The sequence below is a fragment of the Dermacentor silvarum genome, chromosome 6 (genome assembly GCF_013339745.2).
Source record: "Dermacentor silvarum isolate Dsil-2018 chromosome 6, BIME_Dsil_1.4, whole genome shotgun sequence".
NCBI classification, from domain to species: Eukaryota; Metazoa; Arthropoda; class Arachnida; order Ixodida; family Ixodidae; genus Dermacentor; species Dermacentor silvarum.
This window is the reverse complement of record NC_051159.1, coordinates 148,521,590-148,541,639: the sequence shown is the minus strand read 5'-3', so window position 1 is coordinate 148,541,639 and position 20,050 is coordinate 148,521,590. Positions and strand designations below refer to the sequence as shown.

At 47.9% G+C, this 20,050-nt stretch overlaps 1 protein-coding gene across 1 annotated transcript; it reads left to right on the top strand.

Moving 5' to 3' along the window:
• The first annotated feature begins 365 nt into the window (after positions 1-365).
• LOC119456198 (estradiol 17-beta-dehydrogenase 8) lies at positions 366-14,885 on the top strand. The gene is made up of 3 exons (XM_037717824.2): positions 366-732; positions 11,048-11,244; positions 14,417-14,885. Exons 1-3 carry the CDS (start codon positions 582-584, stop codon positions 14,831-14,833), a joined length of 765 nt encoding a protein of 254 aa, XP_037573752.1. The 5' UTR covers positions 366-581; the 3' UTR covers positions 14,834-14,885.
• The last annotated feature ends 5,165 nt before the right edge of the window (positions 14,886-20,050 follow it).

Here is a 20,050-nt window from a genome sequence, read left to right as displayed (position 1 = left end):
GTTCCTGTATCCCACCACAGCATAAGGTTTTCCTCTAAATCTCCGCATTGTACAGAATAATGTTACACGCCACCCGACAGCACACAGCGTTCAACTAAAGAAGCAATTATATTTTCGTTTTCGCGCCCGAGGCCACGGATATCCCAAGCGCGTGACACGCCGAGGGCGCCACCCAATTTCGGTTGCACAAACCGGCTGCTGCAAAGTGTCTTCCTGAAAAGAGGCGCTCGGGCGGAGGCATTGCCGGCAACTCTTCCAAGGTTATAGATCCGCCTGCAGCCAACAACCTCCTTCTCCTCTTCCTCCTCATCGTTCAGACACGACAGCCGAGTTCTGCACGTATATAAACTTGGGCAAAGGATCACCTATGCTTGCGTGAGACAACAGGGGGCGGTGCCTTTTTATCGGCGCACAACTTGACCGTAATTGAGACCCACAGCGGATCTATCTTCACCGATAAGTGGGCGCGCAGTTTTGTAATCTGCTCATGCGACCTTGGCACCGAGTGCACAATTGCTTGACGGTATAGGGGCATGTCAGTGCGTGCATTGCTACGCTGATCGAGTGAACTTGCGAGGGCGATGTCTCTAAGCGGACGTCTGGCCCTGGTGACGGGAGGCGCCAGCGGTATTGGCGAGGCCGTCTGCCAGGTCCTGGCCGAAGATGGTGCTGTTGTGGTAGTCGCTGACAAACAGCTTGAGGCCGCAAGGAAAGTCGCCGGCTCTCTGCCAGGTCAGTGGAAAAATCTCCCATGTTCATCCACATCTTAGGACTCATTCATGCCGGCTATCCAGAGAGGTGGCGCGGCTGACCGTGACTGGTGACCAAGGACCGAAGCGCGGTGACCGATGTTCAGACCGGCAAGCCCTACCTGCCCGTAGCCACGCCGAAATGTGTCGCGATTGAAGCCGTTCACGTCTGTTCGCACCGCCATCGCCGCGTAAAATTAGCGTCAGCGTATGCAGACGTCCTGTGCTATTCCTGTGCCGCCGACTGCGGTTCCGTAGGCTTGCGACTGCAGTGACGCGAGTGAAAAATCGAACAGCGAAGCAGTCTCCTTCGACCAAAGCGAACGTTTGCGATCAATTTGGTCGCGCGACCTCTTCTAGTCGCCGGTGTGAATAAGCCTTTAGTGCACGCAGATACATATTACAGCAAATACTCCAATAATTCCATGTTTTCCGCACGATTCTCACGGCAATTAAGCCGAACTTATGTCGAATTCATATGGATTCCGCAAGAATTATACGGAAAGCATAAGGAAAATATATGCACTTATTAAAATGGCATACGGAAAGTTTCATTAAGGATAGCTTTTCCTTCAATATATAGGGACCATGGGACAGCGCATGCAGTCACGATGCCCTTGTCATTTATTCGGTTTTTTAACGCGACAGCATTAACTGCCCCGTGTCGCCGGAAATCCGGTGTCGGCTTCAGCGTCGTTGTGCGTCAGCGAAAATTTCCATGGATATTTAGGTATATGTATATGCCACGCATTGCCATATGATATGCGGTAAATGCGGGTTATATTGCCACAACATTCTGTCCCTAAAGTTGCTCATACCTTGTCTTACATTCTTGACAATGTTATGCATCGGAATTTTAAGAATGACAGCCTACAAACAAATGTAATGAAATAAAACACCGACAGCGCATGCCTTTTTTGTCAAATCTTCTCAGATTGAAAACTTATAAGTGCGAAACAATAACAGAAACTTGAAAATGATGTTTTTTTTTGTTTTTCTTTTTTGGCGCGGCTGTCCACTAGGTCCGGGTTCGGGCCACGCTAGAAACCTCGTTTCTATCAGAAAGCTCGTTTTCGTGCATAGCGTTCGCCGCAGGCTTTTCCCGGTAAACATTACGGTTACAAAAGCTGCAGTTGCCGGGAAGCGTGAGAAGCAGTCAGTTATCTTTTAATGCTATCGCGTTTCCACTCTTAAAGGCGAAGCTCAAGCATCCTCCAGGTTTTAGTCTTCCCCAATATAAGTTGAAAACATCCCAACTGAAACGAGGAAATCAGCAAAAGTGGACTCCAATCCACGCTGTGAAGGTGGTTGGCCAGCGAAGCTGTAGTATCACCTGATCCAATAAACCAAATTGACGTAGCCTTGAACTGGGTCCTGCCGTGCCTGAGTATGACGTTGTTGTGCATATTGATGCTGCTGTTCCTTCCGTCGCTCATCGTATTCGCACTGCTCTTCAGGCGTCCTAGCTCTGACTGGCTTGCTTTGGGCAGGAACTGCTGCATCCTACCTAGCCTGAGCACGACGCCGTTGTGCGTATTGATGTTGCTCTTCCAGTCACCGCTCATCGTGTTCGCGCTGCTCTTCGGGAGTCCTAGCTATACGTGGCCTTTTCACAGAGCTATCACAACACAAATGAAATCATTTGCTAGGCGGGTTCTTCTTTTACATATGAAAGTGTAGTGACGCCACCCCCTGCTTCGTAGGCTGTGTTAGCGCGTCCCGGCAACTGCAGCTCATGCAACTGTAATCTTTACTAACGCTTGCGGCAAATGTTATGCGAGAAGGCGAGCTTTCTATCTCTCTCTCTTTTTTTTGCTTTCCCCCGCACGGCCGGCGCCGCCGCTGAGCGGAAGCTCGGAGGTGAACGCCACCAGGTGGTGCTGCAAGGATCCCAGCGGCGCACGCGGCGCGCGCCTTCCGCTGTGATTGGTTGAGTTTTCTGTCGACATAGACAAAGAAATCCCAGGATCCTAGTCATATACAGCTTCGCTGTAAAGAACACATGCTGCAGGACATGCAGTGACTGCCAAAGAAAATTTTATTTAGAGAACGTGCGCATTTAAGTACAGTGTACAATGCACTTCTGGTATCCGGAAGCCATTTAGCTAGTCATTGTATAAAGTGCGGCTATAGTCCCATGTTTGGGAAGACCAGCTTTTTAGGAAAGCAAAAATGGAAAAAAAATAAAAAGATAAATAATGGAAGGAGTCTTAATAAAAAAGGACGTAAATAAGTGCGTGAGTACGTCCTTTCTTGCGTTATCAGATAAATAGCATTGTTGCATGAGAACTTCTAATGCTGTGTAGTAAAAGTGTATGCATTGTTTTTCTGGGCACGTCTACAAAAGGCTGGCAATGCCTCATTAAAGATTTAGTTGGCAGTCAGAGCTTTTCCAGTGGTTCATGGCTTTTTCTGTGTCCTCGTTGGAATCGGTTCATATTGAAGATGAACCAGCTATCCCCGACCAAGTTATTTCTCTCCACCTCTACTCTGCTTCTTTCTGACGCTTCTTCTTGACCTTGACCTTCTTTTGCTATCTTCGATTAGGTTCAATTCCTGAGTGATACTCACTCGTGGAATCGCATGGTTGTTAAGTGACGACTGTTGTAGATTGTACCCGAGCACAGTTCGCTTTATCGGACCTACTGGATGTCCAAAATACGTGCACTTAATACTGGATGTCCAAGTACGTGCACTTAATGCACGATACACGGGCTTAAAGTCGGCTTCAATTTTAAACACAAATGCATTTCTGGACAGACGTTTTTACAGGGGAAATACAAGCCTATTTATATCAAAATGTGAAGGCCCTAGGATCTTTTTTATGATTTTATTAATTGTTTGCTGTTGCCTTGATGAGGCGAGCGCCATCTGGATGGGGCTTTCGCAAGTAACCTACCCGAGCGCGCCGCTGTTATGGTAGAAATACGGGAAAATGGGTTTGTGTGCGAGCTTCCTCGTAACAGAATTATGTTTTCTCGGACATTCAAATTACAATCCGATGCTATCATGTCTGTAGGTTGTGGTTAAGTCGTACTTTACAATTTTTCTGACGGATTTTACTCTGAGCAATTCAATTTTTTTTTCACACACGCCTTGCGCCACGTGGAGGGCCTGTATACGATCGGGGTTGTTCGGAGTGAATTTCTCCGCCACGGACGTTGGCGTTAGCGCGGACACCAGCGCCGACACCGGATTTTCTGCGACATGGGGCCCTTAACGCTTTCGTGTTAATAAAGGGATTTTCCATCCTAGTCTCTCACTTCGTGAATCCGTCTCCAAATTTCGAGCCGCGATACATTCCCCAACAGACATCTCATTGATAGACACTTCAAAGGCGATCCTTACTCCAAGCACAAGAACGGAATATCTTAGGCCCCACACCTTAAAACACTGATGCAGGTTACGCCACTTACTCCAAGCACAAGAACGGAATATCTTAGGCCCCACACCTTAAAACACTGATGCAGGTTACGCCACCATCTCAATTTCCTCCAGGCAGACAATCAAGCAGACCCCGCGTTCGGTTCCGTCAAACTCGCACACGAAGAGGGATTGACTTGAATCTTGGTACACCCAACGCCAAACCACATATTCTCAGCTGCGCGGTGGTCAAGGCTCCAACCTTCATCTTTTCTGGAGTTGAGAGAGCCACCTTATGTGTCGAGTAGGCACACGTGAGTGGTCTCGAGTCCTGGCACCTGAAACGCGAATGCGTGGATTGTCACATATGCTGTGACCAGTACTATAGGGTCCAGTTTCTCCTGGGCGGTTTTCGACCCGGCTCTCTGTCGCAAAACAGTGCGTTGCGCGCCAATGTTGCCATATCTTGCATCTCACCTATTGCCATGCCATGCGATAGGTGCGATGCAATAGCAAGCAGGGAATAAAGCTGCATGTTTAATATGAATGCACTTGTCTCCGGCCTCTTCTCTTTGCCTTGCTTTGGTGCCGTCAATGTTGCTTGAAGAATGACGGCTCACTGACGTAAGTTTAATGCTGAACAGGTGATGCAAGGCACCAGGCCGTGTACCTGGATGTCGGCGATTCCGCTTCGGTGGAGCAGCTGTTTAACAACATCAAAGGCACATACGAAGCATTGCCTTTAAGTGCCGTCGTCAACTGCGCCGGAATTGGAGGCTTAGCACCTATCGTGGACTGCAGCGACGAACTTTTTCGACGACGTCATCAGGGTCAACCTTAAGGTGAGTGGCGATCGCTCGGTGTCGTCAGGTATGCTGATTAGGCCTTTTGCGAACTTTATGGTCAATAGTGAATAATTATGAGGCACTAATATACTGGAAATCAGCATTTTCTTTTTGCTACGCCAGCAGCCCCTGTACTTTCTAATCAGCTTCAAGATTTTCATTTTTGTTTTCTTATCTTCGCAACAGTGATTTGCTTGAAATCTTCCAGAAAATGTTTCCCGCTAATTGAAATCTCCGAGCCTTCCCTTTATTATCGCTCCACTCGTTAATACCACGTTCGCCTTCTGTTGTCCCTGCATAGACCTAATTACTGTGATCACTGAAAGCGGCACTCTTTTTTTTCTCTCTAGACCTTCAGTTTCCCATTTCCTTACCCACGCTCAGCAGCATGCTTCAGTTGCACACACGACAGCAGTAATATGTGATTATATTAAATATATTTTTGTAATTGACCCAACCGTGCTATATCGCAAGCGTATTGTCTTTTACTTGTAGCATAAAAACTCATGAGCCATTTCACTCTGTGAAGGTGGATGTCCAGCGAAGCTGTTTAGCACGTAGGCGCGTTGCTCCTCGGGAGACGGGACTATACGTGGCCTCCCCATTACGACGATAGAAAATAAGTGAAATTTGATATGGAGAACGGCAACTTGTATTTCTGTTTTTTATATACATTGGCGTGGACGACGGGACCGCCGCCCCGAGGAGCCGGAGGAAACAAGGCACGGGTGACGCTTAGTGAAGTTTCGACGGCCCCGCCACCACAGGAGGGCGGAAGAAAAGGAAACTAGATACGCGAGCGCCTGGAACGTCGACAAAAAGAGGGCGATGCGAACGTAGACATGGCCGACGCGGGTCGCACAGCGGCAAGTCTTTGAGAAACATTTATTATCGGTCTGAGAGTCTAGTGATCTTGAAACTGGTATCTAGGGATAACTAATCTACTCAAAATACATATCCAAGGGATAAGACCTATAAGTTTTTGCATGGAGTCAAACGATTTTGCAACAAATTCGGGAGCTGAAATTTTGTTGACGCACAACAAAAATGCACGGAACCACAGCCATAAACAACTTCGCTGTAATATATCTGCAGGATGATTATATTCAATATATTTTTGTAATTGCCTCAACGGTGCTATATCGCAAGCGTGTTGTCTTTAATTTGTAGCATTAATTCTGCAGGGCACTTTCCTGGTTACCCGGGAAGCCAGCCGCTACATGCTCCGCTCAGGACAGCCTATGCCCGAGGGAGGCGCATCCATCGTAAACGTTGCCAGCATCTTTGGCAAGACCGGCCAAGAAAGTTGTGGTGCGTACGCCGCTTCCAAGGGCGGCGTCGTGGCACTGACCAAATCGGCAGCGCAAGAACTAGCAGCGCACGGCATTCGCTGCAACGCCGTGCTGCCGGGTTGGATTGAGACTCCGATGTCCGCAGGGGCGCCTGAAGGTTGGAAAGATGCGGCGATTACTTTGACGCCGCTCGGAAGAACCGCTCAACCGCGAGAGGTCGCGGAAACCATCAAATTCCTTTGCTCGCCAACCTCGAGCTCCTTCGTCACGGGTGCCGCAGTTGAAGTCTCGGGAGGTTGGCGCATGTGATCTCCCGTCTGATCATCCCGCAAAAACAGGCGGAGACGTTAATCACGTGTTCCGAGGCATTGGCATTGTTGTGGCTTTTATTACCTGGTGATGCGAAATAAACAATAAATCAAATACAGATGTGGTCTGCAGTGTACCGGAGGTCGTATGCTCTATCAATTCATTTTCGTTACATCGCTTGCGGTGCGTGATTGGTAGCTAGATAGGTCCTTTATTGAACATCCAAGAGGTGTTGACCTGGCGGCGTGCACAGCGTGCTAATCGACATAGAAACGATGATAAATGGCGATACGCAAAGGGTGCAAAAACACACATAACATACAGAAAGCACGCTATAACACACATACATACCTATATACATAATATACCAGTGTCTCGGGGAAATGTTAAAATCTTCTTCGTAGCGCGGTACCCACGGGAGCCCCATAGTCGAAGTATAACTTGTCTCGTAGCTCAAGGCATGATCCTTGAAGTACATTCAGTGCGAACACTAGGGCGGTCCTTTGAAATATGAAAAGGCTGCAATAGCAGATTAAGTGGCCCTTGTCTTCTTGCACACCAAAAGCAATCTCAATCTTATCCACTTAATTTTGTACAATAATCGTTTTGTATTGGCAACGTTATGACGAATACGTTGCATAAGTGCATGAAAACGCTTCTCAATTAACTTCATACAGCATGCGGAACTCCCAGATTAGGTCGTAAGTGCGAATGACACTCTGCAACTGTGAAGAGTGAGCGCCACGCAAAAGAAGACAGTAACTGAACCGAAATTCTCTAGTAAAATGTGTTGGGAGTTGCTCTATAGAGTTGCTGTAAGCCGAAGCCGCAATGGTGTACTTTGCCCACTACGCCGCAGGGAGAGGGCATCCACTATATGCAGTATACTACACTGTGCAGCCACCTACAGGCTTTGGTGTGGATAGAAGTTACGTCGTTGACAAGCTGGTCGTTAGCACCTGGCGACTTTAGGAAATTATTGACTGCACGTGAGTATGTTAAGATGCATCTTAACTGCTGTACCAGATAAAGCTGGTCTTATGAGACGTCAGTGTTGATGTGACGACGTTGTTTGTAGCGACAGGAGTATTGTTGCAATTACGTAAAATACTTAAGTGCTGGTCCCGAGGTTCTTAACTCGCTGACAATCTTCTATCAGAAGTCACGCCGAGGAATTTGTGACTAGTGAGACAGGGTATTTGTGTGCCTTCTTTTCGGACATAGCACAGGGCGTCTTTATTCGTGAATGCTACTGAAGCATACGTTTCCGTCGACACTTTCAGCCCTCGACCACGCAGAAACTTTTCTAGGCCAGTGAGGGATTTCCGGACCCTTGCAACTATGCTGCAGCCCGAACACCATATGCAGGTGTTACCTGCATAAAGAGTAATGCAAGTAGCATAAGCTAGATGAGGCAAATCTTGAGTAGTGGGATGTTTAAAACTTTGCCTGGAGGCGTTCCACGCGACACGTTTAAACGCGCAGTTTCTTGTCACCGTATTTAGTTGTCGTGCAAATTGACTTGTCCGTTAGATAATCACAAATCCAGCCGTATACATGCAACCACCAATGGATGCAGTTGCATGATGTTGTCCGAATACCGGAGGCGGAAACCACACCACACCACCTTTCATCAATTTTACGGGCTCACATGCAAAGTAGGGTTTTTCGTCTAGGTAGCCATCTGAAAAGCTGTTATAAGCTCCGGTTGGTCAAGGTACACATCTCTCACTAATTCATCAGACTGCGACGTTCGGAGGAAGACCGCCTCAGAGAGTGCGCGTGCACGGGCACGCAAATCCATACATACACACACACACACACACACACACACACACACACACACACACACACACACACACACACACACACACACACATACATACATACATACATACATACATACATACATACATACATACATACATACATACATACATACATACATACGTTGTTCATTTTTGGACAAAAGACCCAAAGACTTAACTTAGAAAGTTTCCAAAACATTTTCTGTGCCACGATGGCTCAAATACGAAAAAGTACTTTGAAATTCGTGACGTCACACTGACGTACTAGCGCTGAGGTTTCGGCGATAAATTCAAGAAGTGTAAGTTTGGCCTTTGTTTTCTCTTCTAGTGATAAACATCTTACCGCTAAATTAACGAAAATATAGTTTTGTTTATCGCATATTATCAGTCTACATTCATTTCTTCTTCTTCTTTCTGGGTTTTACGTGCCAAAACCAGTTCTGATTATGAGGCACGCCGTAGTGGAGGGCTCCGGATTAATTTTGACCACCTGGGGTTCTTTAGCGTGCACTACAACGCAAGCACACGGGCGTTTTTGCATTTCGCCTCCATCGAAATGCGGCCGCCGGGGCCGGGATTCGATCCCGCGACCTCGTGCTCAGCAGCGCAACGCCTTAGCTGACTGAGCCACCCCTTCGTCTTTCGCCTTAGTGTCTCTGTAAAACTGCAACTACGAATCAACTGGCCCAGCAGTGCGTTCTTCTAAGCTATAAAGCTGAACAATTTGACCTCTGAGGCAGGCAACCCCCCGTCCTTCAGAGGGTACTGGGTGAGGAGGCAGTGGGCAGCTGGGCTTAATAAATTGGTGGCTGCAAGACGAGCGCGAAACTGCGGTAAAGCGGCCCTTATACCTGCGAACGTCGCCACTTTCGACCTCGGATGCCTATACGTTTCCCAGTACTGCGCGGTATTTATTAAAACAGAGCGCAGAGGCTGTGTTATTCCCTAGAAAAACAGTTTTTCTTTCTTTTTATTCTTGTTTTTTTTTATCGCAGCGATACATGCAGGTGTGCATCCAGCTCGGCCAGACCATCGCGCGAGCGAAACGGCGGGCTTGTGAAAGCTTTATACACAGTTAGACTCTTCCACGGCCTGATACGACATTGTCCTCATTCCAGCGCCGGCCCGCCGTTGGCGCACTCTTTTCGGCAGCTGCGAGCCTCGGGTCTTGCAGTACAAGATAGGGCTACAGAAAGGTTAGAGAGATATATATATAGAAGGGCTGCAGATATATAGAAGCTACAGTAAGAGAGAGAGAGAGCGCTTTTCATTAACGGTGCACCGAGAGGAAGATGACTGCTGTAGTTACGGCCTTCACCGGAAGGCTGGCCCTGGTTACGGGAGGTGCCAGTGGAATTGGCGAGGCAGTCTGCCGGGCGCTCGCTGCCGAAGGTGCCGTAGTGGTGGTCGCCGACAAACAGTTCGATGCAGCGAAGAAGGTCGCAGAGTCGCTGCCAGGTGAGTTGAGTAGATATCGTTATCGTTGTTGACTCCAATAAATCCAATCTTCTGTTCGGTTCTTATGAGAATTAGGTGATATTCAGCTGGACCTTCATACAGATTAAGTAAGAAATATACGGAAAGTATGCGGAGAATATATGGAATTATTAAAATGGCATATGGAACGTTTCCTAGGGATAGCTTTTCCCGTTTCAGTATATATAGGGACCGCGGGACAGCGCAGTCAGGTTGGTGACGGTGCCCTTGTCATTTATTTCGTTTCTTGTCTTCCCCAAAAGAAGTTGAAAACATCCCAAGTGAAACGAGAAAATCGAGAAAAAGAAATATGCCACAGGACATGCACTGATTGCCTAAGGAGACTTTATTCAGAGAACGATAGCTTTGGGTACAGCGTACAATGTACTTTTGGTATGCGGAATCCATTGAGCTGGTGATTGTAAAATATGCGACTGTAGTCCCATGTCTGGAAAGACCAGCTTTTTGAAGAAACCAAGAACGAAATATGAATAAAAATGTCGCAGTTTCGCTAGAAATGTGAACCATCGATTGCAAACTATAGTGGAGAGCTATACGAAGTAAGGATAATTGTTTTATTGGCCATATATAGCCTTGTAAACATAGGCATACAAACCAAATTCACAAGCATGGTGTCACGCGCGCACATGCAAACATGAACGCATCTCGCTCGATGACCGCGGAAACTCGCTGTCAAAACGCTGTAGTGAGTAAGCGCGGCAGCAGCGAGCGAATTCACCTTCATCCCGCTGCTCGCATCAACGAGAACTAAGCAGCGAAAACACAGCGCACGGAGGAAGGACTCTGCCCCCGCCGCATATAGCTCTCAAGATACAGCCGCCCGAGAGAGAGCGCGCGGCGTAGTACGCGGCCTCTGCCATCCTTACCTTCCCCCGGAATATTGAGGCCCGGCAGGCGCGCGCGGTCACTCTGGCGGCGCGGAGTGATTGGAATTTATACGGTACCTCACGGTGACGACGACGGAGACGACGACAGTGATGCCGAAGGCAGAAATGTGACATGCCTTGCATCTCACCTATTGCCATGCAGTGCAATAGGTGCGATGCAACAGCATGCAAGGAATGATGCTGTTTACTATGAATGCAGTTATGACTCCGGCCTCTTCTCTTTGCCTTGCTTTGGTGCCGTCGTCAATGTTGCCTGAAGCATCACGGCTGCACTGACGTATGTTTGATGCTGAACAGGTGATGCAAGGCACCAGGCCGTGTACCTGGATGTCGGTGATTCCGCTTCTGTGAAGCAGCTGTTTAACAACATCAAATGCGCATACGAAGCATTGCCGTTAAGTGCCGTCGTCAATTGCGCCGGAATTGGATGCTTAGCACCTATCCTGGACTGCAGCGACGAACATTTTGACGACGTCATCAGGGTCAACCTTAAGGTATGTCGCCACCTTTTAAAATTATATTTTCATGTGAAAAAAAAGTTCTACAGACATTAAAAATTGTGGTGCAGAAAAAAATTACGTCTCTATCCGGTTCTGTTCAAAAGTTATGTTGTTTTTTTAACTGCCCGCAGACCTCCCTGAAACCAAAACTGACATTTTCTTAAAACGAAACCTACATTTCGATCATTAAAACAAACTGATGGTTGTGCTCAAATGCGCAGGATACTTCTAGATTGGTTTGTTATGAGCTATTTTAAAGATTAATAAAATTGAGCAAGCGGGATCGCCACCATTTTTTATTCGAATTGCAGAAATTGCTAATTGGGAGCACACGACGTGGCATCAGTGTTATTTACACTGCTCCCACGTGTTGTTTTGCCGTTGTGAAAGCTATCTTCTCGTCACTTTATATTACTTATATGTTAAAATCTCTATGCTAAGTCTTACACCACAGTAGCTTGCCTCAACAGGGACCGAACAAGCGTGAAGAATGCCAACCATCGGCCGACAGTTGACGAAAAACAATCCTGAAAAATCGTTGGATCTTCCACTCCGTGAAGATGGATGATAAGCGAAGCTTGTACCTTTGTATACCTAACCATCCCCTTTGGCATCAACATTATGTTTACTGGAGTGTGCCCTTGTGATTAACGAGATGTGCATTGCGTGCATACTGGTGACATCAATGAAGGCAAGTTGGCAGTGAAACACATGTTTATTGCACATCGGAAACTTAACCGGTCAGTTTTGTGAAATTGAGCAGAGTAGCCTTGCGATCACTGTGGTGTACTGCAATAGGTTCGGTCATCTCGATGTCTCACGTGTCGCTTGCAAATGTCAAACCTATACACGTACGTCTTATAGTAGTGGTTACGTTAGCAATGAATGGCTCATACCCCGTGAAGCTTTGGCTCATATCCCCGTAAACGCGGCCTTCCCGTTACGACGACAGAAGAGAAGTGAAAGTCTACGCTGGATATATGAGCCGCAACGGAGCCAGCTGTAGAAGAAGACGACGACGACGAACGCGGGGGAAAGGACACGAGCGTGTTCACGCGGTTGCGCGAACACGCTCGTGTCATGATGATAGTTCATCATGACACCAGCTCATCAACACGCCCATGATGATATTTTCTGCGTTACATCGCCGGCGCGGGCTAGCGTATAGAAGCTTCGCTTGAAAAAACGATGAGATACAAAACGATGTTAAGGTGAACTCGTAACAGTTGAGGAGGCACCCACCTATGAGCTTGGTGGATTTTAGCCTCCCAGAACTTTCCATTGATGTAGATATATTATATGTTTGGAAAACTAAATTCTTGTTTTATTGCGATAGCAATTATATGGACACTTCAACCGGATTTCTGCTGTCGGCGTCGCCGTCGCCGTGAGGTTCCGTATAGATAAAATCTTCGCCGCGTGCCGTATGCCCGAGCGGAAGCGTGCGGGGACGCGCGCTATCACGGAGAGCGAACGCACTCAATCTCCCACGCGCAAGCAAGGAAGCGGGAAGCCAGCGCCGGAGGGAGCGGGGCGGGGGGGGGGGGGGGGGGGGGGGGCGCACTTCTACTCTGCCAACAACCGCGCTCGTCGCTCGCCCGCACCGTCTCTTATCTCCACACGGCTCTGACCTTTGTATGCGCTGTGCATTCGCCGCTCAGTTTCCGTTGAAGCGATAGACCGCACGTACCTTCGCCCGCTGCGGCGTATGCGCTTGCTGCCAGCGTTTTCACGGTCGTTGTCTGCAGTCATTCAGTGTGATCTATTCATGTTTGTTTGTGCGCTCTCACACCACGCTTGTTCATTCAGTTAGTAATTGTCGGGCCACATTTTCCAACGCACGCTACACATGCAATGCTGCCCGGATCGGCAGTGCAGCGCTACAGGTGTGTCCCTTCGCACGCGCTGCCCACGGGAAGCGCTTCTCATCAACACCACCGTTTCACACGCGCCTTCTCGTGGTCATCGAGTCTCTCTTCATGTCGGTCTACTTACGCCGCAGCACACCTGCTTACTGAATCAGCTCATGTTTACTACAATTCATATTGCTACCAAAGTCGCTCACCTTACTTCGTATGACATTGCTGTGTTGCTATCGCATTCATTGCTTCGCCCTTAGGGCGAAACTGACATTTTTCTCGGAACTTCATTTTCAGTAGTTTTTTGTTACGCAAAAGCTCGTAACTTCTGAATAACCCAATATTTTTCAATTAAGCTTCCCATGCTCCTTAAACATTAAGCTGTGCAATGAGCTAGGATAACTGAAAACCATGAATAAATTTTGATGTTATACGATTTCAATTCAAATGCAACCACCTGAAAATACACAATTTTTGCTTTTTCGGCTATAACATACCTAATACGGATGGCATCGCAAAGATCCGCGTGCATTGCACCACCTACATTGCTGCAAAGCCATTTTTTTTTCGTGTAGTAGGATCGGTAGTTATGACATGCTGGCGTGATCGGCATATATTGGCTAATTTCCGTAATTAAATTGCAATTAGTTTTAATTCATTTTACCTAACATATTTGAAGGGTATTGTTAAACAGCCCTTCTGAAGGCAGACACAAAGCAATCAGTTTAGGGTCGAAATCTAAAAAGATCTCCGAAAAGGTGGAAACACACCTTAAAGTGAGTGGCGATCACTCGGTGTCGACTGGAATACTGATTAGGCCTTTCGCGACTCTATCAGCGAAAGTAAATAATTATCAAGCACTAATATACAGGAAATGAGCATTTGCTTTTGTTATAACAGCAGCCCCCGTACTTCTAATCAGCTTCAGCAGCATTTCCTTTTCGTTTTCTTATCTTGACAACATTGATTTGCTTGAAAGGTTGAAGAAAAATTTTCTCTCTCTCCTCTCTCTCATAGAAATTCCCAACATTCACTTCTCCATCGACCAACGCGTAAATACCACGTTCAATTTCTTTTGTGTCTGCGTTATACCTAATTAAAAGTTATCACCAAATGTAGCACTCCTTTTTTCTCTCGACTTTCCGTTTGCGATTTCCTTACCCACGCTTACTAGCATGTTGTCAGTTACACACACGACAGTAGTAACCTCTGACAACACGAAAGAGATTTTTGTAAATGACGTAATTGACTCATTGGCGCTATATCACAAGCATGCTGTCGTTAATTTGTAGCGCATACATCTGCAGGGCACTTTCCTGGTGACCCGGGAAGCCAGCCGCTACATGCTCCGCTCAGGACAGCCTATGCCCGAGGGAGGCGCATCCATCGTAAACGTTGCCAGCATCTTTGGCAAGACCGGCCAAGAAAGTTGTGGTGCGTACGCCGCTTCCAAGGGCGGCGTCGTGGCACTGACCAAATCGGCAGCGCAAGAGCTGGCGGCGCACGGCATTCGCTGCAACGCCGTGCTGCCGGGTTGGATTGAGACTCCGATGACCGCAGGAGTGCCTGAAGCCTGGAAAGCTGCGACGATTACTTTGACGCCGCTTGGAAGAACCGCTCAACCACGAGAGGTCGCGGAAACCATCAAATTACTGTGCTCGCCAACCTCGAGCTCCTTCGTCACGGGTGCCGCAGTTGAAGTCTCGGGAGGTTGGCGCATGTGATCTTCCGTCTGATCATCCTGCAAAAACAGGCGGAAACGTTAATCACGTGTTCCGAGGCATTGGATTGTTGTGGCTGTACCTGGAGATGCGAAATAAATAGTATATCAAATAGAGATGTGGCCTGGGGTGTGCCAGAGGTCGAAATCTCTATCAATCTATTTTCTTTATATCGTTTGCGGAGCGTGATTGGTAGCTAGACAGGCCCTTTAATGAACGTCGAAGAGGTTTCGGACTGGCGGCACGCTCAGCATGGTATACACCAGATAGAAACGATGATAATTCAATGATGGTACGCAAGGAGTACAAGACAAACACATAAATACACAAAACACGCTACAACACACACCTATATACATAATTAAAGCATCTAATTGAGACCAGCGTTCCGGAGAAATGTTAAAAGCGTCTTCGTAGCGCAGGGCGCAAAGGAGCCCAATGGTCGAAGTATATCTCGTCTCGTAGCTCAAGGCATGATACTTGGAGTACATTCAGTGCGAACAGTAAGGCGACCCTTTGAAATGTGAAAAGGCTGCAAAAGTGGATTAAGTGGTCCTTGTCCTATTGCACATTAAACGCAAGGAACGGTGTAAATCCTATCCGCTGAATTTTGTACAATCAGTGTTTTGGATTGGCAACGTTATGACGAATGTGGTACAGAGGCGCACGGTAACGCTGGTCAATTAACGCTATATGGCATGCGGAACTCCCACATTAGGTCGTAAGTGCGAATAGGTCTCTGCTGCTGCCCCTGATTCATCTGATAGCAGGCAATGAGTGCCCAGCAAAAGAAGACAGTAACTTAACAGGTAATTCCTAGAAAAATGTATTGGGAATGGCTCTTAAGAGTCGCAAGTCACGGTGTACTTTGCCCACCATGCCAAAGCGAGAGGGTATTCACTGCATGCAGTATACTACGGCGTGCAGCAACCTACAGGCTTTCGTGTTGAATGAATTGACGTTGTTGACAAGCTAATCATTAGCGCCTGGTGAGCATAGGGTCTTATTGATTGCACGTGAGTGTGTGAAGATGACCTATGTAGTACGGGTTAGCTGCTTAAACATCTAGGTGAAGGCTGCATGCATTGCGGCCAGCTTCGTGGCAGTACTAGAGGTTCTATGGCTGAGCTTTCCTGAGATAGCACAACAGGTGTTCATGGGACCTACACAGCTGTAGCAGATAAAGCACGTCTTACGAGACTTCAGTGTAGATGTGACGACGTTGTTTGTAGCAACAGGAGGATTGTTGCGTTAGCGTAAAATACTTTGATGCTGATCCGTAAATTTTTGATTCGCTGAAAATTTTTTGTCAGGCGTCACACCGAGGAATTTGTGCCTAGCGAGATAGGCTCTCTGGGTGCCTTCTACCTATAGGACATAAAGTAGGACGCCTTTATTTGTAAACGCTACTACAGCACACATTTACATCGAAACCTTAAGGCCTCGACTACGCAGAAACCTTTGTAGTCCGGTGATGGCTTTCTGGAGGCTTGGCCATGATTCAGGAATTGGTCTCAACAAATTGTACAATCAAAATCTACAACTATATGAGAGACTTTCTTCGTGCGCACACGTTTTATTGCGATAGCAATTATATTGCCGCCTCTTTGATAAAATCAGCGACGGTGACTGGAGGATTTCGCACAAGCCCCGCGAACAACTGCTCTTTTCCACCTCGCATGAGGTAGCGCAGCTTTCTATCCTCGGTCATGTTCGGGTCGGCTCTACGAAAGAGACGGGCTATGTCTTCGGCAAACATTGTGACCGACTCATTGGGTTGTTGCACCCGTAGCTCCATCAACTGCTGGGCGCGGTCGCGTCGGTCGGCACTTGCAAATGTATCTGTGATTTTCTGCCGAAAGTCATTCCATGTCGTTAGGCCAGCTACGCGGTTCTCGTACCAAGTACGGCCACTGTCGTCAAGGGCGAAATAGACGTAAGAGAGCTTCTGCTGCTCTGTCCACTGGTTAATCTGTGCGACGCGGTCATACTTGTCAAGCCAGTCTTCAATGTCTTTGAAGGCTGCACCGCGATAGCGATCGGGAACCAGCGGATGAAGAACGGTTACCTGTTGCGGGCTGGGAGACCCGCTGCTTTGGGGCGCTAGAGGTGCGCTGGTTTCGGCCATTGCCCGATGTGTGGATCTCCTGTGAGGTAGTTGAAGAGGGGAGAACTCCGGGGCAAGGCCTAGCAGTCGACGACTGAAGTGATGCACGGGTGTCGTAACTGGTGACAATGCGTCCGGGCTAGATGAACGACTCCCAGAAGGAGTCCGGGGCATCAGGCGCTGTCAATACCCAGCACCTCCACCAGTGTCGCGGTACAACACGAACAGAAGACAGGGAGACGTTCTTCAAGAACAGCACAGGACGACCTGTTCAAACAAAACAGAACAGACACACGTCTTCTTCCTCTAAGAATCCCACTGACCCACTAGACGGAGTCCGCTAATGCCCCCATCGTCGTCGTCGTCTGCCTGTAGAGCACGCGTGTCAATATGGACACTACAAAGCAGATTTCTGCCGTCGTCGTCGCCGTCGTCTTCGCCGTCGCCGTCGCCGTGAGGTTCCGTATGACGTCAATAGAGATGAAATCGTCGCCGCGCGCCGAACGCTGTATGTGCGAGTGAAAGGGCACGAGGGACGCGCTCTTTCACAGGGAGTGAACGCACGGCGGAGAACAAACGCGCGTTCGGCGCCGTGCTCCCTTAAGGGCTGCAGAAGTAGGCGTCTCTTTACTCCTTCACAATCACCATATATGTAGAGCAAACGCGCCTTCTTCCGACGCACGAAAGGCCGTAGGGGGGATGGGAGGCGACGTTTAGCTGCGGCGCCAAGTGCCTATTTATATCGGAGGCTCCGGCAACAGTCACCAACGCTGCACGCATTGTGTGCGAACGCGCGCAAAACGCTGACGGCGTCGACAACAGTTCTGCGTGTTGCCGGTGCGGCTGCATGTCCAAGCTTATACAGCTGATAAAGCTACTATCATTACTCCGTATAGCTATCTACAAATTTGCTATCGCAATTGATGCTTCGCCTTTGAGGTGAAACTGCGACAATTTTTTGCTTAGGATCGAAGAGCACAAATTTGACGAATATTCACATACGCAAATACCTCAAGCATCAGTACTTTCACTACACCATTCACTTGGGCGTTGCTACGAACACACAAATCGCTACAACCAATCCTTGACATCAAACATCCCATCTATGTTGATGACATCACGATATGGATCAACAGGGGCTCGCCAGGCAACATTGAGGCCACCCTGCAGACCGCGATGAATGCGGTACAAACTGCAGCGCAAATCATCGGGCTTAAATGCTCGCCAGAAAAGGTCGAACTCCGGTTGGTCCACAGTAACAGGTGGAAACCACCACTCATATTCATACAGAGCGCGGGAACCACAATACCACACGCCACGCAACTCAAAATTCTGGGCCTCCGCCTCCCACGTGATGGAGGTGGCGCAGCCACGACACAGCACCTCCTATGACAGGGGGAGAAAGTACTACGGATGATGCGGCGGATATCTAACTGGTACATAGGTCTGCAAGAAGAGGACATGCTGCAGCATTGAACTGCGCTACTAATGCCCCACTTTCGGTGCCACATTCCGTACACTAACCTCAATAAGAGGGAAATCACAAAAGTAGACACGATAATTCGCAAAACCACCAAACTGGCAGTCGGTGTTCGATCAACACAAACGCTTAGCTTGTCGAACAGACAGGAAGCTACAACGTACCTGAGGAACGCATCTCTGTGCCCGAACGCCGACAAGACTACAGCTCTCTTTAACCGCAGCGGGCAGAGTCATACTCCGCTCCATTACTCAGCATCATACTCAGCAATCCCCCAAAAGAACAACCACCAGTGGTACTTAACATGCTTCCACACATCACTACTGCCCCACTCAACATAGCACCCATTCCCCGACACATGGATCCATCCCGTCACATAAGCAGGCGGGTACAGAGAAGTATATACTACCAAAAATATATTGCAACCAACCTTCACCACACACACCTGTTTTCATGTGCAAGTGTCAACAACCAAGTGACAGCCATAGCTGTCACTTGGTTGTTGACACCGGTCACCGTATATACTCACCGGTCACCCACACCGGTCACCCAAACTCCACCGGTCACCCCGTATATACAGAAGTCACCTCTCCTATAGAGCTCCACTTGGCTGAGCTTACAGTCGTCAGGGCTGAGGAGCGTGTATCAGCCACTGATACAGATATCACACTATACACGGACTCCAAGCGTGCATGCAGGATACTACAAGCGCGCTTGGAGTCCGTGTGATACGAAATGATTGGAGCCGCAATATGGTATGATATGATATCATGTATTTATTCGGACAATCAAGTACAAATTGTCCAGGAAGCTGGTGAAATGGCAAATAATTGCCTAAAAAGCGCCAGCTACCCATAAGCGAAACACTCAGTATGTTGTGCTTATGTGCTTATATCAAGAAGCCAGGCAATTTTTCGCAAAAATACGCACAACACTGCAACGCCCCACACAGGGCATATTTATAAACAAGCACAAACCAACACACTACCCACGTCTGTTAAACTCCATCATATAGGGGGCTCTGCAGACTCGCCACCTCCAAAATGTAAGCACTGCGGACAACACCCCAGCACAGAACACATACTTTGAAATTGCCTATTTCACCCCACCCCTCTCCCCTCAGAAATCCAGCTTTCTCTTTCCCCCAATGCCGGGTGGCGGATTCGAGAATCAAAGAACCAAGAACAACGATTGTTTGCTGCGTTCATGAAATCGGCACTGGCGAATGCAGCAAGCGAGACTGAAGGTCTCTTATTAAGGCGAAAGCCGTATGTCTTATCGGTCAGTCGACCTTCAATGTCCTTGAGCGAAAACATGTCGACGACACGAAAGGTACAAACACTATCATCATCAGTGGCTCATACCCCGTAAGCAAGCAAGATGGATGATAAATCGAATTAAATGGACAACTAAGTGGATGACTACGCGAATTAATAGGGATCACTAAGCCAGTTAAGTGGATGATTCAGGCGAGTTAAATGCAATAGAACTAAGATTGATGATGAGCGATTTAAGAGGATGACTCAGCGAATAAAGAGGATGAGTAAACTAATTAAGAGGATGACTAAGCGAACTAAGGGGGATGACTAAGCGAATTAAGAGGATGAAAAAGCGAATTAAGATGGATTACTGA

Coding starts and splice junctions, on each gene's coding strand:
- LOC119456198 (XM_037717824.2), top strand. CDS start 582: ATGTCTCTAAGCGGACGTCTGGCCCTGGTGACGGGAGGCGCCAGCGGT. Junction 733..11,047: donor AGTCGCCGGCTCTCTGCCAG/GTCAGTGGAAAA, acceptor GATGCTGAACAG/GTGATGCAAGGCACCAGGCC. Junction 11,245..14,416: donor TCATCAGGGTCAACCTTAAG/GTATGTCGCCAC, acceptor ATACATCTGCAG/GGCACTTTCCTGGTGACCCG.